Source organism: Quercus suber, unplaced genomic scaffold (assembly GCF_002906115.3).
Source record: "Quercus suber isolate HL8 unplaced genomic scaffold, Cork oak 2.0 scaffold_137, whole genome shotgun sequence".
Taxonomy (NCBI): domain Eukaryota; kingdom Viridiplantae; phylum Streptophyta; class Magnoliopsida; order Fagales; family Fagaceae; genus Quercus; species Quercus suber.
In genome coordinates this window covers 34,147-59,450 of record NW_027069599.1, presented here as the reverse complement: position 1 = coordinate 59,450, position 25,304 = coordinate 34,147, and the positions used below count along the sequence as shown (strand labels likewise).

At 33.0% G+C, this 25,304-nt stretch overlaps 1 protein-coding gene across 1 annotated transcript; it reads right to left on the bottom strand.

Annotated features, from left to right (window-relative positions):
* Positions 1-3,628: 3,628 nt before the first annotated feature.
* Positions 3,629-22,475, bottom strand: LOC112039166 (vesicle-fusing ATPase-like). Its single transcript, XM_065776599.1, has 21 exons — positions 22,159-22,475; positions 21,747-21,843; positions 21,552-21,633; positions 21,399-21,449; positions 18,870-19,040; positions 17,907-18,061; positions 17,705-17,813; positions 12,508-12,607; positions 12,373-12,428; positions 11,652-11,717; positions 11,485-11,567; positions 11,036-11,169; positions 10,217-10,427; positions 9,785-9,916; positions 9,651-9,711; positions 9,471-9,530; positions 8,070-8,128; positions 7,893-7,980; positions 5,522-5,644; positions 4,426-4,491; positions 3,629-4,018 (listed from the first exon to the last, which is right to left on the bottom strand). The coding sequence occupies exons 1-21, from the start codon at positions 22,298-22,300 to the stop codon at positions 3,875-3,877; spliced, it is 2,190 nt and encodes a 729-aa protein (XP_065632671.1). The 5' UTR covers positions 22,301-22,475; the 3' UTR covers positions 3,629-3,874.
* Positions 22,476-25,304: the final 2,829 nt, after the last annotated feature.

The window sequence follows — 25,304 nt, the reverse complement described above, 5'->3', positions numbered from 1 at the left end:
AAAATAGCTTTAACATCTCTCCATTTTGAATAAATTAGTCTGAATTTAACATAACTCGATTTCCTAATAATTGAGTTATTTATGGATTATTAAAAAATAAATGCCACGCTGGCATGCCAGTGTGGGACAAAGCTGAGGATAACTCGACTATTATATGAGCGAGTTATTTACAAAACTTGCCCTTGGTATTGTCGAGTTACAAAACAGGGGCATTTCCCTATTTAGTTTGGGAAAGGGGGTAAATAGCCACTATTTTTGCCCAAACAGGGCATTTAGCAATTTTGTCCTATAAACTGGAGTTGTTCTCTCATAACTCTTAGTGCTTGAAGTGCTCACTATTTGTATTACTTTTGGAGATTGAATTACGCCATGATTTTAGGAATTTAATCCCGTGTAGTTTATTTCCCTCTAATTTTGAAGTTATCCTTTAGTCATTAGGGTTGATGTCGTGAAAATAATTGAATATCCTCCCTCATTTGTGGAGATTTATTGTTGGCAAGTTTTGAATGCTTTGGTCAACCTACCACTTCACCAATCCTATTTTCCATATCAATTGGCTCGTTCGAGACCTAGCTGACTTGACACGTCATAATTCCTCTCCATCAATTTTTATCTCTTACTAGTCGCAGACTCGCGCGTGATAATTTTTTTAGAGTTATCTCATAAATATTATCTTATTATTATTATTGTTGTTGTTGTTTTACTATTGTCTATGTAACTTATGTAAAATTCTTATATGATAAAATTATCCAAATCATGCTATGTAATAGAATAATATTATGTTCTTTATAATGCAATAGGATAAAATTTAACAACCAAAGAGAACAAAAAAGAAAAAAGAAAAAAACTTAAAACACAAAACTAAATTGCATAACTCAAAGTAGAGTTCTTAAAAATACAAAAAATTAATAACCTAGAGTAGAGATGCAAGAAAAAAAAAATCCACCAAAAAATTGAGAGAGAGAAATAACCCTTATTGTGAGAGAAAATTATGCATAGAAATATAGGATAGAAAAGATAATGAAAAATTTATAATATGAGGATAAGAAGAAGAAGAAACAAAATAAATAAAGATAAAGGAAAAGATGAAGAGTGATATTAAAGTAGAGGATAGTGGGGAGATAAAATGTGAAAGGAATGAGAAATATTGGAGAAAGTGTAAATAATAATAAAAAATGAGAACGATTTTATAAGGAAATTTTTATTTATTTGTATTTAATTAAAATATTATATGTTTAATTTTTAAAAATTAAAAAATGAGAGAAAATATTAATAATTTAATAATATGGAGGATATGACTGAATTTAAATGGTTAATTGTAGTAGTGCTATTGATGTTAGTTTGAATATATATATATATATATATATTTTTTTTTCAACATGAAAAATGATAAACCCTATCCATATAACTAAATTAAAGTTACTTTATGATGTTGAGTTAACAAAACAAATTTGTGGTTACCAGAAATCTAAGCATTTTTTTTTTAATAAAAAGAATAAACTTGGAAACTAAACATGAATTGTCTTGTTTTATTGCTTGTCATTTGGGTGAGAATGAAGCCTCGCATAAATTAATGAAGCCTCATTAGACCTATCAACCATTATAGCTCTAAAGAATATCAATAATAAAAATTTAGCATAAATTAGTATTTACCCTTTGCAAGTCAAGAGGCTAAACACACAATTTAACGTACATCATTACTCAACAATGTTTCAACTCACCACACAATAAAGTAATCATGCAAATGAACATTGAAATATCTATTTGGTGTTATGATCGATGGTATGTAGCTTTCAGGAAAGAATATGTAGTAGTGATAAATTAAACAACAATACTATTCAACTACTCAGATTTATCATAATATGAGGAGAACATGAATGCATTATGGACCCCTTTGTTCCTCATGGCCCATACAAAGTTTAAACTGTTGGAATTAAGAAGAAATAGATATTTAAATATATAAATAGAATAGTTTTTGCCAGAAGTTAAACATTGCACATGAAGAGAGGAAAAATAAATAAAATGAAAAGATAACGTATCAAGTCCAAAAGGGACTTTATAGGACAAATACCATGTTGTACAAAAATAACATATATAGAACAACTAAATAGGTGAATCCAAAGCAACCCAAACTAAGAATTTAAAGAAAAACACATGTAATAAAATTAACAATTAAAGCGAGGAAAAAAAAAAAACTTAAATCACAAAACTAAATTGCATCAGCTCAATATAGAATTCTAAAGAACATAACAATTTATCAACCTAAGGCAGAGATGCAAGAATAATAAAATCCACCGAAAAGTTGAGAGAGAGAGAGAGAGAGAGAGAGAGAGAGAGAGAGAGAGAGAGAGAGAGAGAGAACCTTTTTTTGTGAGGGAAAAGTATGTAAAGAATGGAAGAGAGAATGACAAATTTATAGTAAGAGGATGTGAATAAGAAAGGACAAAAAAAGGAAGATGAAGGGAAAGATGAAGAGTGATATTAAGGTAGATAGTAGTGGGGAGATGAAAAGTGATATTAAGGTAGAGGGTAGTGGGTAGTGGGAAGATGAAAAGGTAAGGGATAGAGAAAGGTTAGAGAAAGTGTAAATATTTAAAAATGATAATGACATGAACGCTAATGTAGCTCAATTGATGCGTAATAACAATAAATGCTACATTTCAGCTTTTCGATATATATAGAATATAAATTTGAAATATTTTTGTCTTTTATGAAAAATAAATAGTTTTTAAACAATTATATTTATTATTATGTGTTAACATTAGACTTTTATTTTAAGATATTTCACTTCATTCATGATTCATATATTTTCTTATTATGTATTTGTAAAAAAAAAAAAAAAATACATAAAGTGATGCATAATAAACTTGACATTATATAAACCATAGGATAGTTTTAGAAATAAATATTTTTTATAAAATTGTTGGGAATAAACCAAATACGGAGATTTCACATTTCCAAAGAATCTTATAAGATTCCTAATTAAAACACATATTTACATTCCAAGACATCACATTTCCATAGATTATATTTAGTATGCCAAAAGACATATTAGATTCCCGAGTTAAGAATACTAAAGCATCCCCCAAATTTACAGACCTTTAAAATAGAGATGGCTGAAATTATAGGGTGATTCTTTATTGTTATGACCATTATTTTCAATACATATATTTAGTTCATTAATTCAACAGTGGAAAATCACAGGAAATCTTTTTATTATTATTGATATATATAATTCAATAGTAAAGGAGAAGAAAATTTTGAACCTCAAACATTTTTGTTGGAAAAAATAGAATATGACAATTGAATTACAAAGACTTTTGGCATATTTATGTCCTAAATCCTAATATGATGATAACAAAGTTTGTCAATTGAACCAACTGAAAGTCACGTCTAAAATCATAAGTAATAGCAGTGGACACAAATGTCTTACGAAGGCCTTCTCACAGAAATGTGGGTGCTTATTTAGATTTCATATTTAACCTCACGAAATATGATTTTAGCTGGAAACAAATCGGCTGTGACTACTAGCATTGGATGGATTTCTTACCATGACCGTGAAGCCACCTCTTTTTCTCCTTCAGTGACCGATGGAAATTATTAGAGAGAGAGAGAAGCACCATGAGAATAAAGAAAAGGCAATCACTGAAAATATGGAAATTCTACAAAATAAACAATAGTTTCTCAAATCGTCCTCTCTGTTCTCAATCCTCATAAATTGCAGAAATTTACAAAATTCTGATTTCAAGGCCTAAAAGCTAGAGAATACCACAACTCACAAGAAGAAAATAATACAAAATATCACCACATAGAAACAATAAGAGAGAACGATTTTCTGCTTCGTAGTATCTGTGCAGAACTAGTTGTGAAGAAACTAGTATCGGACAATATCTTGAAGGCAATCATAAAAGTGAGAGATCTTAATCTTATCTTTGCCAGCGTATATTGCCTCAGAATCTCCACCATGTTCACCTTGGGCTGCCATCTCAATCAACATATACAGCTTCTTGATAGGCATCTATGAGGAGAAATTGAACAGAAGTAAGAAGCAAGAAGTGAGTGATCATAATAATAAGTTCCTTTCCATACTACTAATTTCTTCAGTAACAAACCATGCAAAAGAAAAGACAGTTGACAATATCCAAGGTTCAGAATATTTACTGTTCGGTCAGTATGGTTCCATCATGACTTACACAAGTCAACTTCAGGTAAACAAGTACAAGCACAAATGATGGATTAAACTAGTACTGTAAAGTTTCCAGGGAAAGTATTACGATTTCATGAGATGGAAAATTTTCTTTTTTGTTTCTCTTGATCCATTCTTTGATTGGTAAAGGCAGAGTTTATGAGACAGGGTGTGTTGTAAAAATATAAATTAAAATGACCCAAGGAATATTACAAAAGACTGATCAAGTATAAGCTTACATCATTCAGGGACTCTGCAGCTGTATCGATGTCTTCATTAGCAAAAACATTCAGCTGTTCTAGCACCTGAGATGAAAAAGAGTAGATTAAAATACATTGAACTTTGAAGCTAAATTTTTGTTATAATATAAATTTCCTTTCAGCATTCATGAAATATATGTAATGAAATGAACTTGAGGGTCTTAACATTCATCCAGACTCCAAAAGACTACCAAGCAAGGAAGGAATCGAAACAATGACATCCACAAACCACTAGATCAGTCCAAACATCTGTTTAGCAGAGAAATTATCGAAATTTTTACTGGAAGTAACTCCCTACTTTCCCAGCATTGTAAATCATGAATCAATTCTTACCAACCTCCAATTGTAAAAGCCTTACATACAGATTCCACAATTTCTGAGTCAATTTACAAACATACCCTAAACGGCAGCTTTCTTTCACTACCACAATGAAAGTGAAATAAACACACCCATTTATTAATGGACACAGACTGCCTTATCATAGTTAAACCATAAAACAACTCATCAGCACCATTTTTAGATGTATCATTAGGCATATACTCCATTTTTATTTTTTGGGGTGAATCATATACTCCATTTTCCTTGCACAATGCATATGCATTTCAGCATTACTGCCGACCCCAGCCAATAATATTTCTAAAATAAAAAAAGAAAAGAAAAGAAGGATAATTATTCCCACTTAAAAGTTTAAAATATGATATGCAAAATTTTCAATTCCAGCCCTGCATTCATGATAATCCATGCAGCATTTCCTAAATTATATTTAATACTTCAAAACATATAGGCCGGAATATACAAAGGGTGATTTGACCATTTCAGCCTAAGAAGTGCACTATTACCACACCATCCATCCTCATGTCCAATTTAGCAAGTGCACAACTACTAGACAAAAATCAGTAAATGTCAGGCTCTTAAAGCAATTACATAAACCACAATGACACTATTCTTTAGCTCCTTTAGTTTAATTTACTAGCATTGATGGAAATTGATGCTAACCAGAAAAACAAGAATACCACAATTACCCATATTTCTGGGACAAGAACAGAAGTACAGAGCCACAACAAAAATATTTTACCTTCTTTGCATCACTTGTCTTCAATGTAGGAACATTGTAAATGACAGAGAAATTATCACAAAAACCAATAGAATCTAAGAAGCCCACTTCGCTTGTTGTCCCTATGACCATAAGTTTTTTCCCCTGACAACAAAGCACACAAAATGAACTAGTAATGAGAACTTCAGGAAGGTCAGAAAATTACCATTCATCCAGTCAGATATCACATAACTACCAAAGGAAAACCATGTCCCAAAGATATCAGAAAATATCACACATAAGGCTGTTGATATATGCTCTTTGTACAGCAAGTGATGGTGACAATATGGGGCTGAATAATCCCAAACAATTGACCAGACCAACTTCCGCCAGTACATCAAATAGCATTATGATTTTATGCATATGTGTAGCTCCCAAAAAAGAGTATATAAGGGATAGAACCCGTGCTCATCCTTTCACTCTGTTATGGGGGAGGAGATCCCAGATCTTAGCTACACTTTCAAAATTTGTAATCTACAATGAATTCAGTGTTTTTTTTTTTTTCCTCATTCATGCTGGGTAAGACTCAGCGAAGTTGTGTGTCTAAGAGGGGTTTGAAGAGTGGAGACTACATATTCAATATGTCACTGGAAAGATAGCATGACCATAGTTCAGAAAGAAAATATAACAATTTTAAAAGTGGATTTCACAATTGCTACCACTTTGAAACCATTGACATCTTTGTGAACAATTTATATCTAGTTCGACAGGTTTTGTAACTACCAGCATCCATAACACAGGCACTACAGTTGGTCATAGAGAGGGAATTTCCATACTGCCTACAATCCAAATCATACATGATACATCAACCAAAATATTTTGAACCTGAGGTGTAAAAATAATAATAATATTAACCTTCATTTCAATTTTGCATAATTTTTCTGATATGTTATTTTCCCTAAAGGGGAGGGGGAAATAGGTGATTCGAACTAGCGACCTCTGCTTTGTGAGGCGTAGGTGCCCAGTAGATTAAGCTGCCCTTAGAGTACAGGATTAATCACCTTACTTGCTCTTATGAGGGGAGGAGGTGTCAGTTGAGATAGAGCTCATCAGCCTCACATCTTATCAAGTTAAAATATTTAACTTGAGATAAAGCCACCATTTTTTCCAAAAGAAATTACACTCCCTCCATGAGATGTTGAGTGTCTTGTTTTCCTTAACGTCCCAAAATGAGTGCACACTTACTAAAAAAAGAAATAAAAAACCAAGCATTTACACCTAAACCTTCCCATATTACCCCTTACTAATTCAAAAAACAATCAATACTTTTGGCATTTTGGCTAGAGTGGCATGCTCTTTCTTCCTCATTAAATATGTGACGTGTCAAACTTAGACATGTTTTTTGTTTTGAATTTTGATAGGTCTTAGACATTCAAATTGGTATAGAGGGAATACTAAACTTCCACTAATTCTTTCAATCTATTTTTTTTTTTTTTAAAAAGGAAAACAGTTACATCATGCAGAGAATTTCACTGACCAGAATAGAAGCATTTTAACATATACCTATATTGCTGTCATTGTGTCGTGCTCATTGAAAAATTTCGAATAAGAAATCACATTATTTAATTATTTTGGATAGCTCGCACACTCCAGCACAGGGCATTACATGATTTAAAGATTGTGGTACAAATGACAGGTAGAGAAATATATGATGTGACCCAAAAAGGTACTGCATTTACATCACAGGGAAGGAGGGTGGTTACAGGATTGTGAATTGAAACATCAAGGACTCAATTGGTTGAAAGTTATTTCTCCCGGTTCAAAAATTGGAGATTTTCAGTGAAAGTAGTCTTTTGGGAAGTTTATTCAAGTAGAAAAAAATTTCCCAGTGAAAAGTTTTATTTCATAAGTGCTGCTATATCAAATATTTACCTCAACAGATGGTGAACCACCCAATGCAGAACATCTTATGTCATTTATTTGCCCATCAATTTATCAATATTCACTTCCAGATTTAGTGTATCTTATCATACCTGACATATCTTGAAAAGGTGAATAGAATCCTATGAATTACACTCAATTCAGATATAAGTGAAGGGTCTAGTTAATGGGTGCCCTTAGGACATTTGTAAATGGACCAATTTAGGAAAATTTTGATACTACTTTTATTGAAAATATAAAAAGTTGTCAAAAAAATTAAGTACTTTTTCTTTCCCCATTAAAAGTATTTATAAATGTTTCCTAAACCAATGCCTTTAGAGCATCTGTTAACTTTTCCGATAAAAAAATATATCCACCCCTTACAATTATACAATTTGAATAAAGAATTATTCTTCATGAAATTCACTGATAATAATATAATAGGAAATTATCAGACCAGTCCAGCCAATAAAGACAAAGAACAACGAAAAACCTTTGGAGGAAGCCGCTTGAGTAGGACCAATAATGTCTGAGAGATTATATTTGAAAAACGAGGCCCAATGGCAACATACTCCAATAACCTGCATCAACAATTACAGTAAAATCATCTAAGGCACATGTTCTGGAGAAAAGTAGTACAGCTTCATTCGATTCACATCAGTGGATTTACCTTTCAATGTCATCGAGGATGATGATGCTCAGTGGTGACTTGTATGCATCCTCAAACACCTATTAAAGAATATCATTATAAATAAGGCTTCAGAATTTCCTCCCAATCACGTAAACCAAAGAAAAACATTAAAAAGTTTATATCTTTCTAGTGTAAATATACAATAAATAATTGATAACTCTGCAAGTGCAGTATAAACTTGTCTTAGATACATCCAATCTCAATTTGGACTAGGAACTGGTTCTATCCCATAAAGGAGGGAAAAAAAATCTTTTAAAATGCAACCAAGAATGGTCAAAGTCTTAGGGCCTGTTCGGTAAGTGAAACCAGTTCTCAGTTTTCACTTTTCAAAGGGTTTTGCAAAGTTGTCTTTCAATACATGCTTTCTCAACCAAAACAAAACTTGGTCTGTTTGGCATGAGATTTTCACCCAAAAACTGGTATTAATATTAATCTAATAAAAATTTATCACAACCCAGTCTCAGTTCTCAACTGAGATCCAACGCAAACACACAGAGGGAGGAACAAGAGAGACAAACAGAGAGAGGCAGTGGTCAGATTTGGATACCCAGATCCGACACCACAGCAACGATTGGGATGGTGCTCCACCGCCATCTCTGAGAGTTCTACGGTGTGTGTGTGAGAGAGAGAGAGACAGAGACAGAGACAGAGACAGACAGAAACAGAGCAGAGAGAAATCGGGTTGCGAGGGAGAGAGAAAGAGAGGAATACGTAAGAAAAAAATTTAGGTAACGTATGATAACAGTTTTTGTTTTTTATTTTTAAAAACTTGTTTTTTGGAATATAAAAAAAAAAAATTGTATTTTTGAAATTAAAAATATGTTTAGTTAGTTGAAATTAAAAAATAAAGTTTTTTGAAGAAAAAATTAGAAAATATAAAAATATTGTTACTAGGATTTAAATTATAATACTTACTCATTAAATGAGATAGATTTCTTAAATTAAATATATGTTTTCATTGACTTTTGAAAATTAAAAATTGAAAACAGCATTTTACATGTTTTCAGTTTTCTTCACAAATTTAATTTTGAGAATAATTTTTGTTTTATGTCTATTTTAGGTTACCAAACAAGTTTTTTAGTTTCAAAAATAAAAAATTGTTTTTGAAAACAAAAAATAAGGAGAAAAAACAATTACAAAATATATCCTTATTATCTTAATAATACTAACTTTGAAAACTGTTGCTCAAAACTGAAAACTACCCAAGGTGTTCTCAAAATTCAGCACTTAAATCCTCTAAAGTGAAGACTGATTAAAAACTCCTTGCAAAATATTGTTAACAAACTTTTTTTTTTTTGGGACCTCACAGTTTTCAGTACTTAAATACTACAAACTATAATTTAAAAACTGCTTCCAAACGGGCCTTTGCAATTGACAAACCTTGACAATCTGTGCACACTTAGTGCTTTCGTGAAGACCAATCATTGATTCTGCTGAGACCTACCCAAAAAATAGCAAAAATTAGAAAAAGGTATAAATGGAAGGGACAGTAGAAGAGACTTCAAAAATTCCTTGAAAGTAACAAGATAGAATATCCAAAATATAGGGCAGGGAGCTTACTATCTTGACATATGGAAAATCACTGTCAATGCCAACAGTAGCTGCTAGTGTGGTTTTACCACTGTCCAAAAAGGGTAAAGATTCAAAAAAGATGCAATTAACAAAGTCAATTAAATTAGAGAAACCACACATACCTGCCACTCGGGCCTTCCAGAAGACAAGTAACAAGCGGACTTCCTTTACTCACTTTAACTTGCTCCACAAGTAGCATAGCTCTGTGATAAATGTGCTTATTTCGATCACCGCAGTCCACCATGCCATTCAGTCTACAAATCACGTTAGTAAATAGAATCAAGCTTTCAGCAGAAACAGAGTACCATTTGTTACCCAATTTTTTGGACAGCCAACAATATCATTATCCCAAATTTCTCACATGGTAAATAAATTAGTTATATATGCCATGCAATGCAACATAAACTATTCCACAACAAAGGGATTTAAGTCAAAATTATTAAAATCTCAAAAGGAAGACTTATCTCGAGCATTACATTGTGATGTGAGTTAAAAATAAATGAATAAATAAAATCTGAAAGGTAAAAGCATTTTCAAATTGCTCAAAACTATACCTGCACCGCTCAAGGTCATCAGTGGAGGCTCCAAATGCAGGAATTATTTCGTGGAGTGCATTCAAAAAATCATCCATGGTAACTTTTATACTCTCTTCATCCACTGGCTTGGTGAGATCATCAAGACTTAGTTGTCTATTCAAAGCATAAGATACTGCACTTTTTACAACACCTTCAAGTTCGGCACCGCTATAATTTTTCGTACGAGCAGCTGCATTCACAAAAATAGATAACTGAATCAACCAAGACCTTCATCTATCATTCCTAGAGTCCAAAACATTGCAACAATTTAAATGTTCAACACATGGTCAAAAGTATTTGTATAGTAAAGTAAGAAACAATTTAAGAATCACTGTAACTTTTTCAAAGTGATCAATTTTGGACACATTAAACAGCACCCCCACATATCATATCCTTTAGTTTCACCACTTAACAGTTGGTTGTAACATATAAAATCATTAAGGGTGTGGTTTTTTGGGGCTAGGTGTAAGGGAGATGTTAGATTAAATTGAATTATAAATCATTTGGCACTTTAATTTTCTAAGATCCATACAACTGCAATACCTTTTCATGAGTTTGACCATCCAAGCCAGCTTAGAGAATGTTCTAGTATAGATTATGTTCTCAATATATTATAAATTTATATATATATATATATATGTATGTATGTATGTATGTATGTATAGACACACACAACTCCAATCAAAACCTGGCGGCAAATATAATTTAGATATAATCGTGTCCCCATTTAACAGTCACTTCAGCCATATAATAGATGAATAAGTAGATACCATAAGCATATCCCACTAATGGACATACCAAGCTCTTGAAGGTTCACATCAGGAGCAAGAAAAGAACTCTCTTTCATCTTGTTTGTATGAATTTGAAGAATCTGTAAGCGACCATTCTCATCAGGAAGGCTTATCTCAATTTGAACCTCCAAGCGTCCTGGTCTATAAATCAAGAATAAACAAATTAATAAATGAATTTTATTGGTAATTACACATGCACCCAACAGGTTTTGAATCCATGATCTCACCCTCCACCTCGCATTTTCCAAGGAAGTGCAGTTTGAACTAGAGCTCATTGGCAGGAATAAATAAATAAAATTTATTGGACTTCGATTTAGAGTCCAATGTTGACTAGTAGTTGCTACAACCTACGTACATCAATGTTAACTAGGAGTTGCTATCCATGCTTTTCATGACATAAAACAATTTAAGGTTGCATGGACAGTTACGCAACACAGAAGAGGGAGAGAAACAGACCTTAAAAGGGCTTCATCAAGTAAATCTTTTCTGTTGGTCATTCCAATAAGCAAGACATTATTTAAAGACTCCACACCATCAATCTGAAAAGTAAATAGTCTTTTAGTTATTAGCAGAGAAACACTCAGATTTGCAAGATTGTAAAAGCAATTGAACCTCTAACTAACCTTTGTAAGAAGTTGGTTCACAATACTGTCACGAACTCCTGTACTATCTCTAGTTGAACCTCTTGACTGCAAATGCAAAATGAGAACATGCATTGAGCTCTTTCCATTTGCTAAAAAACTTGGATTACATAACCAGACAACCTTAAATCTAAAAATTGACAGTGTTTCTTTGACATATTAAACAATGCAGACCTCAGGTGGAAATCTAACCATGTAGGTGTTACCAATGTGTTCTTGTGCTGTAGCTTTTAAAATCATACTAATAATAGCATGTTCGCTTAGAGGTCAAGAAGGGAACTAGGATTCAAGTTAATTTATACATACACATATATAAATATATTTTATGTCCAAAGGCCTACTCATCTACAACTCTTAGCACTATGTCACTTAGGCTGATTCTTTGACTCAGGGTCCCAATTTTTGGAATGGTCATTATTGTTCATTAAGACAACCTAAAGAGTTATGAAACTATACAAAGCATTTCTAACCACATAAGGAAGTTAATCTATAGATTCCGCACACCTTAGATATTCAAATAAATGACACTCCAGGACATTCAAGAACAATAGATTCAGTCAGAGGAAAATGCTAATTAACTAACTATACATACACGCATATATATATATATATATATCAATCAAAAGCAACAAATTGATGTCACTATCAATCTACTGGCAGGGAAAAAAAAAAAACGTTAACAAATATTTGAAGAATCATGTACCTTACAAATAGCATCAATTTCATCAAAAATTATGACATGCAGATCACTTTGGTCCCCTGAAAAGGAAAAGAACATGATGGCATTAGTGATCACCAAAAGACCAACCTAGGAATACACCTGCTATATCTCCCTTACCTCGAGCTCTTTGATCATTCTCAGCATCAGCAAATAGATCCCTAACATTCTTTTCAGTTTCACCAACATATTTGTTCAAAACTTCAGGGCCGTTAACAATCTGTAACAATTTGTCACAAAAAGGGTAAAAAATAAAAAAAGATGGTCCATCAACTGCAAGAATAGATTTTCACCATCTTATAGGATGTGAAGCATAGAATACTTACAATTTATTTGTTTTTATAAGTAATAGAAATTTTATTGATAAAAAATTACTTCATCTTCACAATGATGAACATTAAGTAATTAAAACAGCATAGAATACTAATAATAATTTGTTGCTATAATAGAAAGAATTCAGACATGTTTAGTTAGCTTTGGAACCTGAAAACAATGTTCCAGCATCAAAATGAAAAGTATGCACTAGCAACTGAGCATATGCTCAAATGAAAATTGAGCACACCAAAAGACCCAGTGACTATTGATATTTAAACCATGACATAACCAAAAGTGAATGGGTGGATGTGCACTAGTAGGTTTTATGTTGCAAGAAAATAAAATAGTGATGACGCTGCCTGCCTTCTCATATAAGATATATCTTCATGAGATTTTTGTCAATCATGTGCCTGAGAAGCATTTCTGCGTGACAAATTAAAGAAAAAGAGTGCGATTCATCGTGGTCATCATTTCAGGATAAATTAGTATGTCTATGGAATAAAGTTCAATGTCAGTCAAATAGTAAGTGAACTCATGGTCTATGCTCAAACAAGACTAGAAATAATCTTAAACATTTGATATTTGTTTTTTGAATTACTAAACCAATTCAACTGCAACACTACCAACCTAGAGATAGTTAAAAAGTTTCATTCTACTCAATTTCATGCATTAGATGCTTGTTTTGAAACTTCATACACCAGTTTTAAAAGATGAACTCAAAGTCTTTAGGTCAATGAAATTATGGAATTACAATAAACAAAATGTAAAGAACAAATCAATTCTTTGCTCATTGCAAAGTAAAAATGACAATGCTAAATTTTTTAATAAGATTAGCAGGCCATGTAAATAAGAATACAAACTTATGAGCCTTGAGAAAACACTAGTTATAATTTCATCAAGGTCTAAAAATATTATCAAAATCATTTGTCTTTATAGTTAATATTACTATATTGTTACTGACAAGAAACATTTATTAAAACTTTCTTTGGTTCTTACTTACAAAAAAATAAAAAACCTTTCAATGGCTCAACTCTCCCTCTCATTTATGGGGACGGGGGGAAGGTAAAAAAAAAAAAAAAAAAACTCTTAATTCTAAAGATGGAAAATGATAAGGTGTTAGCCTCATATAGCTATAAGTTATATCATTTGGTGAAAGGCTGAAACATATATAAATAAAATAAACCATATACAAACCTTTGGTTCCCTTCCATTCAACATTTTTCCAATTTGACGAGCCATAAGTGTTTTGCCAGTACCAGGAGGCCCATAAAGCAGCATACCCTTCACATGCTTAATCCCCAATCTAGAAGATGATGAAATTTCCAGGTAAGGGCATGTTATGGAGATAAAACAGACTAGAAGAATTAATGCATAAATGAAAAATTGAAAATATTACTTATTTGTCACATGGGGAGGGAAAACACGCGAAGCAAAGGCTCTTCGAAATATATCTGCAAACTCTGCACTTAGGCCACCTATACCAAGTGATTGAAGATTAAACTCCTTCTGCCTGAAGATGTTGCTACTGGCTGCCTCACGCTGATTGACTATCTGCAAGTCAAAATATAAGTTACTGGATTTAATGTTTGACATCAAATTGATCAGCCTATAATTACTCTGAGCAACTGTGATGTGTATAAATGCTTATCAGGCTACACTGATCATGTTCTGTTCAACAGAGGAAGAGGTAAATCCCCCCACCCCCCAAAAAAAATAATAATAATAATAAATATCATATCCTTAAGTTTCACCACTTAACAGTTGTTTGTAACTTATAAAATCATTAAGGTTGTGGTTTTTTGGGGCTAGGTCTAAGGGAGATATTAGATTAAATTGAATTATATATCATTTGGTACTTTAATTTTCTAAGATCCACACAACTGCAATACCTTTTCATGAGTTTGACTATCCAAGCCAGCCTAAAGAATGTTCTAGTATCGATTATGTTCTCAATATATTATAAATTTATATATATATATAGACACACACAACTCCAATCAAAACCTGGAGGCAAATATAATTTAGATATAATCGTGTCCCCATTTAACAGTCACTTAAGCCATATAATAGATGAATAAGTAGATATCATAAGCATATCTCACTAACAGACATACCAAGCTCTTGAAGGTTCACATCAGGAGCAAGAAAAGAACTCTCTTTCATCTTGTTTGTATGAATTTGAAGAATCTGTAAGCGACCATTCTCATCAGGAAGGCTTATCTCAATTTGAACCTCCAAGCGTCCTGGTCTATAAATCAAGAATAAACAAATTAATAAATGAATTTTATTGGTAATTACACATGCACCCAACAGGTTTTGAATCCATGATCTCGCCCTCCACCTCGCATTTTGCAAGGAAGTGCAGTTTGAACTAGAGCTCATTGGCAGGAATAAATAAATAAAATATATTGGACTTTGATTTAGAGTCCAATGTTGACTAGTAGTTAATACAACCTATGTACATCAATGTTAACTAGGAGTTGCTATCCATGCTTTTCATGACATAAAACAATTTAAGGTTGCATGGACAGTTACGCAACCCAGAAGAGGGAGAGAAACAGACCTTAAAAGGGCCTCATCAAGTAAATCTTTTCTGTTGGTCATTCCAATAAGCAAGACATTATTTAAAGACTCCACACCATCAATCTGAAAAGTAAATAGTCTTTTAGTTATTAGCAGAGAAACACTCTGATTTGCAAGATTGTAAAAGCAATTGAACCGCTAACTAACCTTTGTAAGAAGCTGGTTCACAATACTGTCATGAACTCCTGTACCATCTCTAGTTGAACCTCTTGACTGCAAATGCAAAATGAGAACATGCATTGAGCTCTTTCCATTTACTAAAAAACTTGGATTACATAACCAGACAACCTTAAATCTAAAAATTGACATTGTTTCTTTGACATATTAAACAATGCAGACCTCAGGTGGAAATCTAACCACGTAGGTGTTACCAATGTGTTCTTGTGCTGTAGCTTTTAAAATCATACTAATAATAGCATGTTCGCTTAGAGGTCAAGAAGGGAACTAGGATTCAAGTTAATATATACACATACACATATATAAATATATTTTATGTCCAAAGGCCTACTCATCTACAACTCTTAGCACTATGTCACTTAGGCTGATTCTTTGACTCAGGGTCCCAATTCTTGGAATGGTCATTATTGTTCATTAAGACAACATAAGGAGTTATGAAACTATACAAAGCATTTCTAACCGCATAAGGAAGTTAATCTATAGATTCCGCACACCTTAGATATTCAAATAAATGACACTCCAGGACATTCAAGAACAATAGATTTAGTCAGAGGAAAATGCTAATTAACTAACTATACATACATGCATATATATACGTGTGTGTGTGTGTGTGTGTGTGTGTGTGTGTGTGTGTCAATCAAAAGCAACAAATTGATGTCACTATCAATCTACAGGAAGGGAAAAAAAAAGTTGACAAATATTTGAAGAATCATGTACCTTACAAATAGCATCAATTTCATCAAAAATTATGACATGCAGATCACTTTGGTCCCCTGAAAAGGAAAAGAACATGATGGCATTAGTGATCACCAAAAGACCAACCTAGGAATACACCTGCTATATCTCCCTTACCTCGAGTCCTTTGATCATTCTCAGCATCAGCAAATAGATCCCTAACATTCTTTTCAGTTTCACCAACGAATTTGCTCAAAACTTCAGGGCCGTTAACAATCTGTAACAATTTGTCACAAAAAGGGTAAAAAATAAAAAAGATGGTCCATAAACTGCAAGAATAGATTTTCACCATCTTATAGAATGTGAAGCATAGAATACTTATAATTTATTTTTTTTTATAAGTAATAGAAATTTTATTGATAAAAAATTACTTCATCTTCACAATGATGAACATTAAGTAATTAAAACAGCATAGAATACTAATAATAATTTGTTGCTATAATAGAAAGAATTCAGACATGTTTAGTTAGCTTTGGAACCCGAAAACAATGTTCCAGCATCAAAACAAAAAGTATGCACTAGCAAGTGAGCATATGCTCAAATGAAAATTGAGCACACCAAAAGACCCAGTGACTATTGATATTTAAACCATGACATAACCAAAAGTGGATGGGTGGATGTGCACTAGGTTTTACATTGCAAGAAAATATAATAGAGATGACGCTGCCTGCCTTCTCATATAAGATATATCTTCATGAGATTTTGTGTCAATCATGTGCCTGAGAAGCATTTCTGCTTACAAATTAAAGAAAAAGAGTACAATTCATTGTGGTCATCATTTCAGGATAAATTAGTATGTCTATGGAATAAAGTTCAATGTCAGTCAAATAGTAAGTGAACTCATGGTCTATGCTCAAACAAGACTAGAAATAATCTTAAACATTTGATATTTGTTTTTTGAATTACTAAACCAATTCAAGTGCAACACTACCAACCTAGAGATAGTTAAAAAGTTTCATTTCTACTCAATTTCGTGCATTAGATGCTTGTTTTGAAACTTCATACACCAGTTTTAAAAGATGAACTCAAAGTCTTTAGGTCAACGAAATTATGGAATTACAATAAACAAAATGTATAGAACAAATCAATTCTTTGCTCATTGCAAAGTAAAAATGACAACACTAAATTTTTTAATAAGATTAGCAGGCCATGTAAATAAGAATACAAACTTATGAGCCTTGAGAAAACACTAGTTATAATTTCATCAAGGTCTAAAAATATTATCAAAATCATTTGTCTTATACTTAATATTACTATATTGTTACTGACAAGAAACATTTATTAAAACTTTCTTTGGTTCTTACTTATTAAAAAATAAAAAAATAAAAAAACCTTTAATGGCTCAACTCTCCCTCTCATTTACGGGGACGGGGGGGAGGTTAAAAAAAAAAAAAAACTCTTAATTCTAAAGATGGAAAATGATAAGGTGTTAGCCTCATAAAGCTATAAGTTTTATCATTTGGTGAAAGAATGAAAAACATATAAATAAAATAAACCATATACAAACCTTTGGTTCCCTTCCATTCAACATTTTTCCAATTTGACGAGCCATAAGTGTTTTGCCAGTACCAGGAGGCCCATAGAGCAGCATACCCTTCACATGCTTAATCCCCAATCTAGAAGATGAAGAAATTTCCAGGTAAGAGCATGTTATGGAAATAAAACAGACTAGAAGAATTAATGCAAAAATGACAAATTGAAAATATTACTTATTTGTCACATGGGGAGGGAAAACACGCGAAGCAAAGGCTCTTCGAAATATATCTGCAAACTCTGCACTTAGGCCACCTATACCAAGTGATTGAAGATTAAACTCCTTCTGCCTGAAGATGTTGCTACTGGCTGCCTCACGCTGATTGACTATCTGCAAGTCAAAATATAAGTTACTGGATTTAATGTTTGACATCAAGTTGATCAGCCTATAATTACTCTGAGCAACTGTGATCTGTATAAATGCTTATCAGGCTACACTGATCATGTTCTGTTCAACAGAGGAAGAGGTAAATAATTAAGGGGAGATGCAAGTGTAAAAGATATTTTGACTGATTTGACATGGCAGCACCTTCTCCAGCATGCATTAAGCATAAAAGAAATATCAGGTACAGAATCCACCAATCTAATAGCATTGATTTGTTAATTATGCAAACAAACAAATGATGGAAAAAATTTCATGAACATCAAACAAAATACCTGAAGTTAATTTTGTCAATGGCATTATGTATATAGAAAGTTTTTCGTATAATTATACTAAACTCTAGGATAGCAAACAATTTTTTTATATAATGTAGGGAACTTTTCTAAAGAAGAGCCCTTTGGATTTGCCTCTAGGTAGCAAAACCTAAAGAGCAAATGACCCACATGCCAGAACTAGTTGCCAGGTAATCCAAGGGAGTTCACCACTTACAAGCAAAGCATTTTATGCTCATGCCCAAGAGCTAGGATAGCAAACTAATCACCAATTCAATATAATTAAACCTAACCAGTATAGGATAGCTAAGTGGAATAAGTGGAGAAAGAAGCCAAAGGGAACTAGCTCAAATGCATCTCCTCCTAGAGGTAATGAGTTCAAGACCCACTATTGCATGTGTATTTACCAATAAGAAAAAATTCAAAACAAGAACAAAATATGTGTGCGTATAAAGACTAGTACACAATCAAATACAGAAATATACCTTTATTCCACTCGCATTTGATGTTTCAAAGACAATGTATGTATCACTTGATATCATCCCTCTTTCAATAGTACTAGATTTTTCTTGCCCCTCTACGGCAGCTTGATTGACTGTGAAAATATAGTTATTTCCATGAAACTCAAATGACACTCTTTGTCCTGCTGTCATTACCTGCGTACAACAAGAACAATAATCCACAGCTTGAAGAGATATCATCCAAAAAGATTTAGGAAGAAAATAAGGCAGGCAACACCTATAAATACATTGGGAACATTAATACACGTCTCATATGTTTCCTGTTAGGGAAAAAAGAGGTGGGGCAAGAAGCATACTAGGACATAGCTTTTCCTTCTTTTTCATCTCTCTCTCTCTTTGAGGGCTTTGTGGTTTTTTTTTTGGGGGGGGTGGGGGGGGTGGGTTTGGTGAGGAGGGGCTTGAAATAGAACTATTCTTTTGTTTTTGTGAGTAATAAAGAATCTTTTATTAAAAAAAAAAAAAAAAAGAAGCTCAAAAGCAGTAATAAGCTTAAATGATGCATAAACTCAATTAACATGTTTCAAGAGATCCCCAAAGCATAGTTGGCCATTAACATAAACTGCCCAAAAAATTACACTCAAGCTCAATAAAAGATTTCTCCACACAAAAATTCAGCAATTCTGCTCCCTCCAAAACACCCACATAAGATATAGGGGTTACATTCCACATGACACATTCCTATGTCTCCCATACATCCCATTACAGCAACAATATACATCAATCATTTTTTAGGGCATCACTCTCCACATCTCAAGAGCTGATAAAAGAAATGACCATAAGTTGTGGGCAACTTAACAGGGTAGCAAAAGGAAATCCACTGAATCATTGTTGGCAATACAGTGTAGCAAAAGATGATCCACCTATTCATTGTTTTCCTTACACATACAACAATTGACCGATGGTATATTCCTCTTTATAAGATTGTCTATAGTCAAAATTTTATACAATAATGCTGTCTCCACAAAGAATGATACTTTCTTAGGCACGTAACTAGACCAAATGCATCTCCTTGTAAAAAGCTTCCAGCTAGCATTTCTAAAATGTTCATAGTACGATCAAACACCATTGCTATTCAGTATCCATATCACATAATCAGTGCCCTCCAACAAAGGGCAGTTTATCATAAAACAAATCCATTAGAGAATACACCCCCTCCATCTCCAAATCATGAAAATTATGAATAAATCTCATATTCCAATAGCAGGAGCCATTCTTCCCTCCTACACTCACCATAGAAGATATAGAAGCATCCTTTTTTTTTTTTAAAGTATAAAGAAGCATCTTTATTTTCAGCAATCAAATACAGATTCAAATACAATTGCTTAAGACCCCAGTTAATTACTAAAATTTCATCAATTTGAATAAGCAAGAACTTTGATTTTAACCTAATCATGTGATAGCAACATTTATTAAATATTTACAATTTTTGTGGGAACATGGCTCACACGCACTTAAATAGAAATAAATAGCAACTCAACAAGACTGCTAACCTCCATTAATCCTTTTCTACCACTCAGCTTTATCAAGTGAAATGGCTCAAATTACTAACAAAATTATGAGAACTCTCACTTCATGAATCCATGATCTGTTCAGCCTTCCTTCCCCTTGTCTTCTAGCTTTTTAACTTTTTTTTTTTTTTTTTTTTTAAATCCCCTCCTTACTAACACACTTGATGGCTTCGTTTAACACAATAACCATCCATGGGAACTCTTATTCTTCCACAAGAATTTCTTTTCTTTTTTTTTGATAAGTAAGAATGATATATATAAATGAAAGGCTACTCTATGTATGAAGAACATAGAGCAAACCTAGAAAAAACAAGACAAAAACATAAAAGAAAACCAAAAAACAAAAAAATTACAAAAGATAAAGGGAGCAAAGAAAAGAAGGGAGGGAATCACTAGACGTGAGTCCCCACACCCGAGACCAATCAAAAAGAGTTCCATAAAAAGAAGCAAGCATCTGATCACTGGAGCTATCAAAATCCTCAAAAGTCCTCCGATTTCATTCCTTCCAAATACACCAAAGGATGCACAACGAGACTAAGTTCCAAATCTGAGACGAATGCTTCCCCAACCAATTCCACCAGCCATAGAGCAAGTCTGTAATCGATTTAGGTATAACCCAAGACAAGCCAATTACTACATATCTAATTCTAACGGTTCCAATCTTACTTTCCATCCATCACAACTTCCTCATCCCAGCTAGTTACAAAATGGCAATGTTGTTTCTCATGACTAACTACATTTCTATATCATTAAATACGACCCACCTTTTAGCCATCTGATCAAATTACCCTTTTTCATTTTATTAGCATTTAGTGATCAAACATCAACGCTAAAGCGCAAATTCAGGTAGCAGAAGAGAAACCCCCAAGTACCTAAAAAGTCCCATTTATTTCAAAATCCTCAATCAATTACAGCCAACACGCGCAACCAAGTAAAATTACCAAACACAAAATGGAACAATAAGTCATAAACATATAAACTCTACCTGGTTCATAAATCTCTTTTTAAGCTGGCTAGCAAGCAAAACAGCATCAACCTACAAAAACAAAAAAGAAAGAGAACACCAATTTATCAAGCATAAAATAAAACCCTCCATGAAGTTAAAACTTAAGATTATTGACTGAAAGTCTATAATAACCTGTTCACTTTTAGTCCCCTTTTTCACAAACTCCAACTCAAGTGTAAGCAATGCCAGGTCGAAATTCTCCGGCGGAATAAATCTAAAACAAATTACAAACCACACACAACAATTAGAAACAATACTAAGAAAAAAAAGACGGCGATGGTGGCCGCGGCGGTAGTGGTGGTGGTATCAAATCGAATGAGCTCTGACCTGTTAACCGATATGGTATCACCAGATGAAACCCTGGCATGCCGACGCTGAATCGCATTTAGAGCTATGTGGCCATTTCGTACGCTCTCGTGAGCAGTATCATCATCAACTCTTAGTTAAGGCCACCAAAACAAGAATAATAATAATAAAAAAAAAAAAAAAAGCCATCAATCTTAACAAAAATTACACGCAAATCTTAGTTATGCACGAAATCAACAAAATTCAGAGCAAATTCTAAAAGCGACTTTTCGGATTTACATCTAAGCAAATAAGATATGGCAAATCTTAGCTTGTGCAAGAAGTTCTACTGTAAAGGATCAGAATCAAGGTTGATCAGAATTGGAAATGTGCATGATGAAACAAAATTTCAGAGCGAAATAAGGAGCAGTAAGAAATGAGAGAAAAGGATATGAGAGAGAAAGAACAAAGGAATCGGCGATGGAGGCGAGGTGGAGCTTGGTGCCGGGGACGGCGAAGCCATGAAGATCGGCGTGCGAGCAGTAAGCGAGGTTCGTGAGGGCGAGGTCCGCCGCCGGAGTGTTCGTCACGATCATGCTTGTCGACGACGGTGAAACCCGGTTTTTATTCGGGTCGGGTCCGTGGAGTTGGGGTTCGTATCAAATGGAATGGGTTTGGTTGCTTAACTGTGAAGGAAATTGGAGACAGGTTCAAATGTTTCTTCGCGGAAGTTTATAAAGCCACACGAGATTCGTTAGTGACTTTGGGCATAGGCTGTTCGCATAGGTGTGTTTAAAAAAATCAGCGTTTTTAAAATGTTATTTTAAAAACTTCAGATAAGTATTCGGTAAAAATGCAAAAATATGTGTTTTTTATTTTTAAAGTTATATTAAGTGTTTGGATAAACTGTTTTAAAAATAACTGTTTGGAATGTAAATTTTTAAAAAGAACTTAACTATTTTGTTAAGGTTATTTTGTCATTTTTCCTTTAATTGGTGTTTTTTTAATTACACAATCTAATAAAATATACATGGAGGCAGTGGCGATTTAAGAAATTTTTTTCACTGTATTCCTCAACAAGTAAAAATTACATAATCTAATAAAAAGAAAAATTTATTCCTCACAGTGGTCAAACTGTGATGATGTCATAATTAATTTAATAATTAATTAATATGAAAATAAATAAAATAATTAGGTAAATTTTAACAATCTTAACAAAAACAATATTTAAAGATGTTAAAATATATCTTGATTAAAGATTAGAAAATATTTCTCATAATTTACTACAAAGATTAATAAATACCCTCTAATTATTTAAGATATTCTGTTAAATTTGTAATTGACTAATATAATTAACCAAACTATTAATATATTAACCAAACTACTAATATACAAGATATTCTATTCATCCGTAGCCTTCAAAAAGTAAAGTTTATTTCATTAAAAAAAAAATACATAAATTAAAGTTTGAAATTGTAGTAGGTATTCAACCTTTTTTTGAGAAAGTAGCAGGTATTCAAGTAGTCTAAAACACATTTTTCAAAACCAAAATACATGTCAAAGTAACATGAAAACAGGTGTGTGGCTATGGAATTTTTTTGTTTAAAAATATAAAAGATCTCATCTCTATCTCATCCCACTCAATAAGAAACACAAACACTTTGATCTCTTCTCAACTTGTCTTTCTCCCGTCCTCTTTGTCTCTGTATCTTTTCTCTTTTTTTTGAGAATCTCACCTTTTAGTCTCTCATACAACAAATAGATCAGAGCACACATCTCTTCCTCTATAACCTTTCTTCCTAAGCAAACTGATTATCAATGGTAGATCTAACATTTATCTAAGGCTTGAGCATTTGGTGAAGATGAATGAGCCCAGTCATCGGCCATTTTAGTGAAGATTTCTGTGGGAGGAACCGTGAGAACCGTGAGGTTTGAGCTTTCTTTCTTTTCTTTTCTTTTCTTTTTTTTTTTTTTTTTTTTTTTTTTTTTTTTTTTTTTTTTTTTTGAGGTTGTTCCTATTTTTTTTTTTAAGGGTAAACAAGTAAAAATTTTATAATATAAACTGACTGAGAAAATAGAGGAGGAGATATACATGGGGGAAGGGATAAAACTGGTAATTTCCTATCATATTGGCGCTATTTTTTACCGTATTGGCGCTATTTTGATTTTCTGAAGAAAAAAATAGCGGTTAGCCCATCTTCGTTTCTAAAAAGGCAAAACTTCAGAGTGTTTTGTAAATGTGAAAAATCTAGATTTTGAAAAGGCAAACGTGCTGATTTTTTGGAGCCAAACGATTTGGCAAATCACGTTTTGTCTAAAACGTGCGTTAAGGTTTTATAAATAGCCTATCCAAACGGGCTCTTTATTGACTTAACCATTAAGCATTTCGAATCTTTTTTTTTTCTTTTTTTTCTTTTTCTTTTTTTTTAGTTTCTATCCAAAAACCTGGCTGCATAGAAAGAGGCCCAATCCAAATGTCCTGAGATTTGGATGAAGAAGGAAACAAGGGATTGAGGCCCAAATTAAGCACAATGCCTTGAATAGATGAACACCAACCCGACTTATTTAATAAGAGTCTAAATTTAGTAAGGATGGAGCGTAAAACTCATATTTTACACCTTTTAATAAGAGTAGACTATATCAGCATATTACATATTATTACACATGAGTGAATAAGTAGTGACACACAATCACAACTCACCCAAACCCAAATCTTCTCACTTTCTTGCTAGATTCTGCTGTCGTCCAAGGAGATAACTCCCAAATTCTCAAATTGGATCTATCGTGCATCCACCTCTCATTGGATTCTACTGCCTCTCGCTGATAAATTAGATTTTCATATTGGTATAAGGATTTTCTGATGAGTGAGAGAGTTGATTAGAGAGAAAATGAGTAAGTGAAAAAGAGAAGCGAGTCTCTGGGCCACCACCAATGGTGGTGAGTGATTGAGTTTGAAGCAACTCTAGCCATGGGTTGAAATGGAAAAGAGAGATTGAGGGAGTTTTGGAGTTTGAAGGAGGTTGACAACGACGGAGAAGATGGAGGGTTTAAAGAGGAAACGATTGATTTTGTGAGGGAGAAGGTGGCAGAGGTGAAAGCAAAGGGGGGAGGGGAGGGGAGTAGGTAGCCATGGTGATTGGCCTAATCTGAGAGAGAGAGAGAGAGAGAGAGAGAGAGAGAGAGAGAATACATATAGGTATTGAGGAGAATTGATTGTGTGTGGCCATCTCTATTTAGCAATTTGTAAAATGTTTGTGAAATACTAATGTAGCATTATTTAATTGGATGGTGTTTTACACCACATCCTTATTGAATTTAAATTCATTTAATAACTATGTTAACTGCTAACAATACAACTCGTTTATTAAGCAGGTTAACACAACACAATCCATTTCAATTGGTTTAGCACAAAATCCAAGAGAAAATGAAGTGAAAATATTTTTTTTTCCCACCTTGTTTTGGGTAAAATTCAATAAAAATTTTATCTATATAACCATTATAAAATTTTACTTAATTATATTAGGATTCAAATTTATATCAAATAAAAAAATTGGGAACATTACATTTTACCAATGTTATGAACACCGTTTCGGTGCCCAT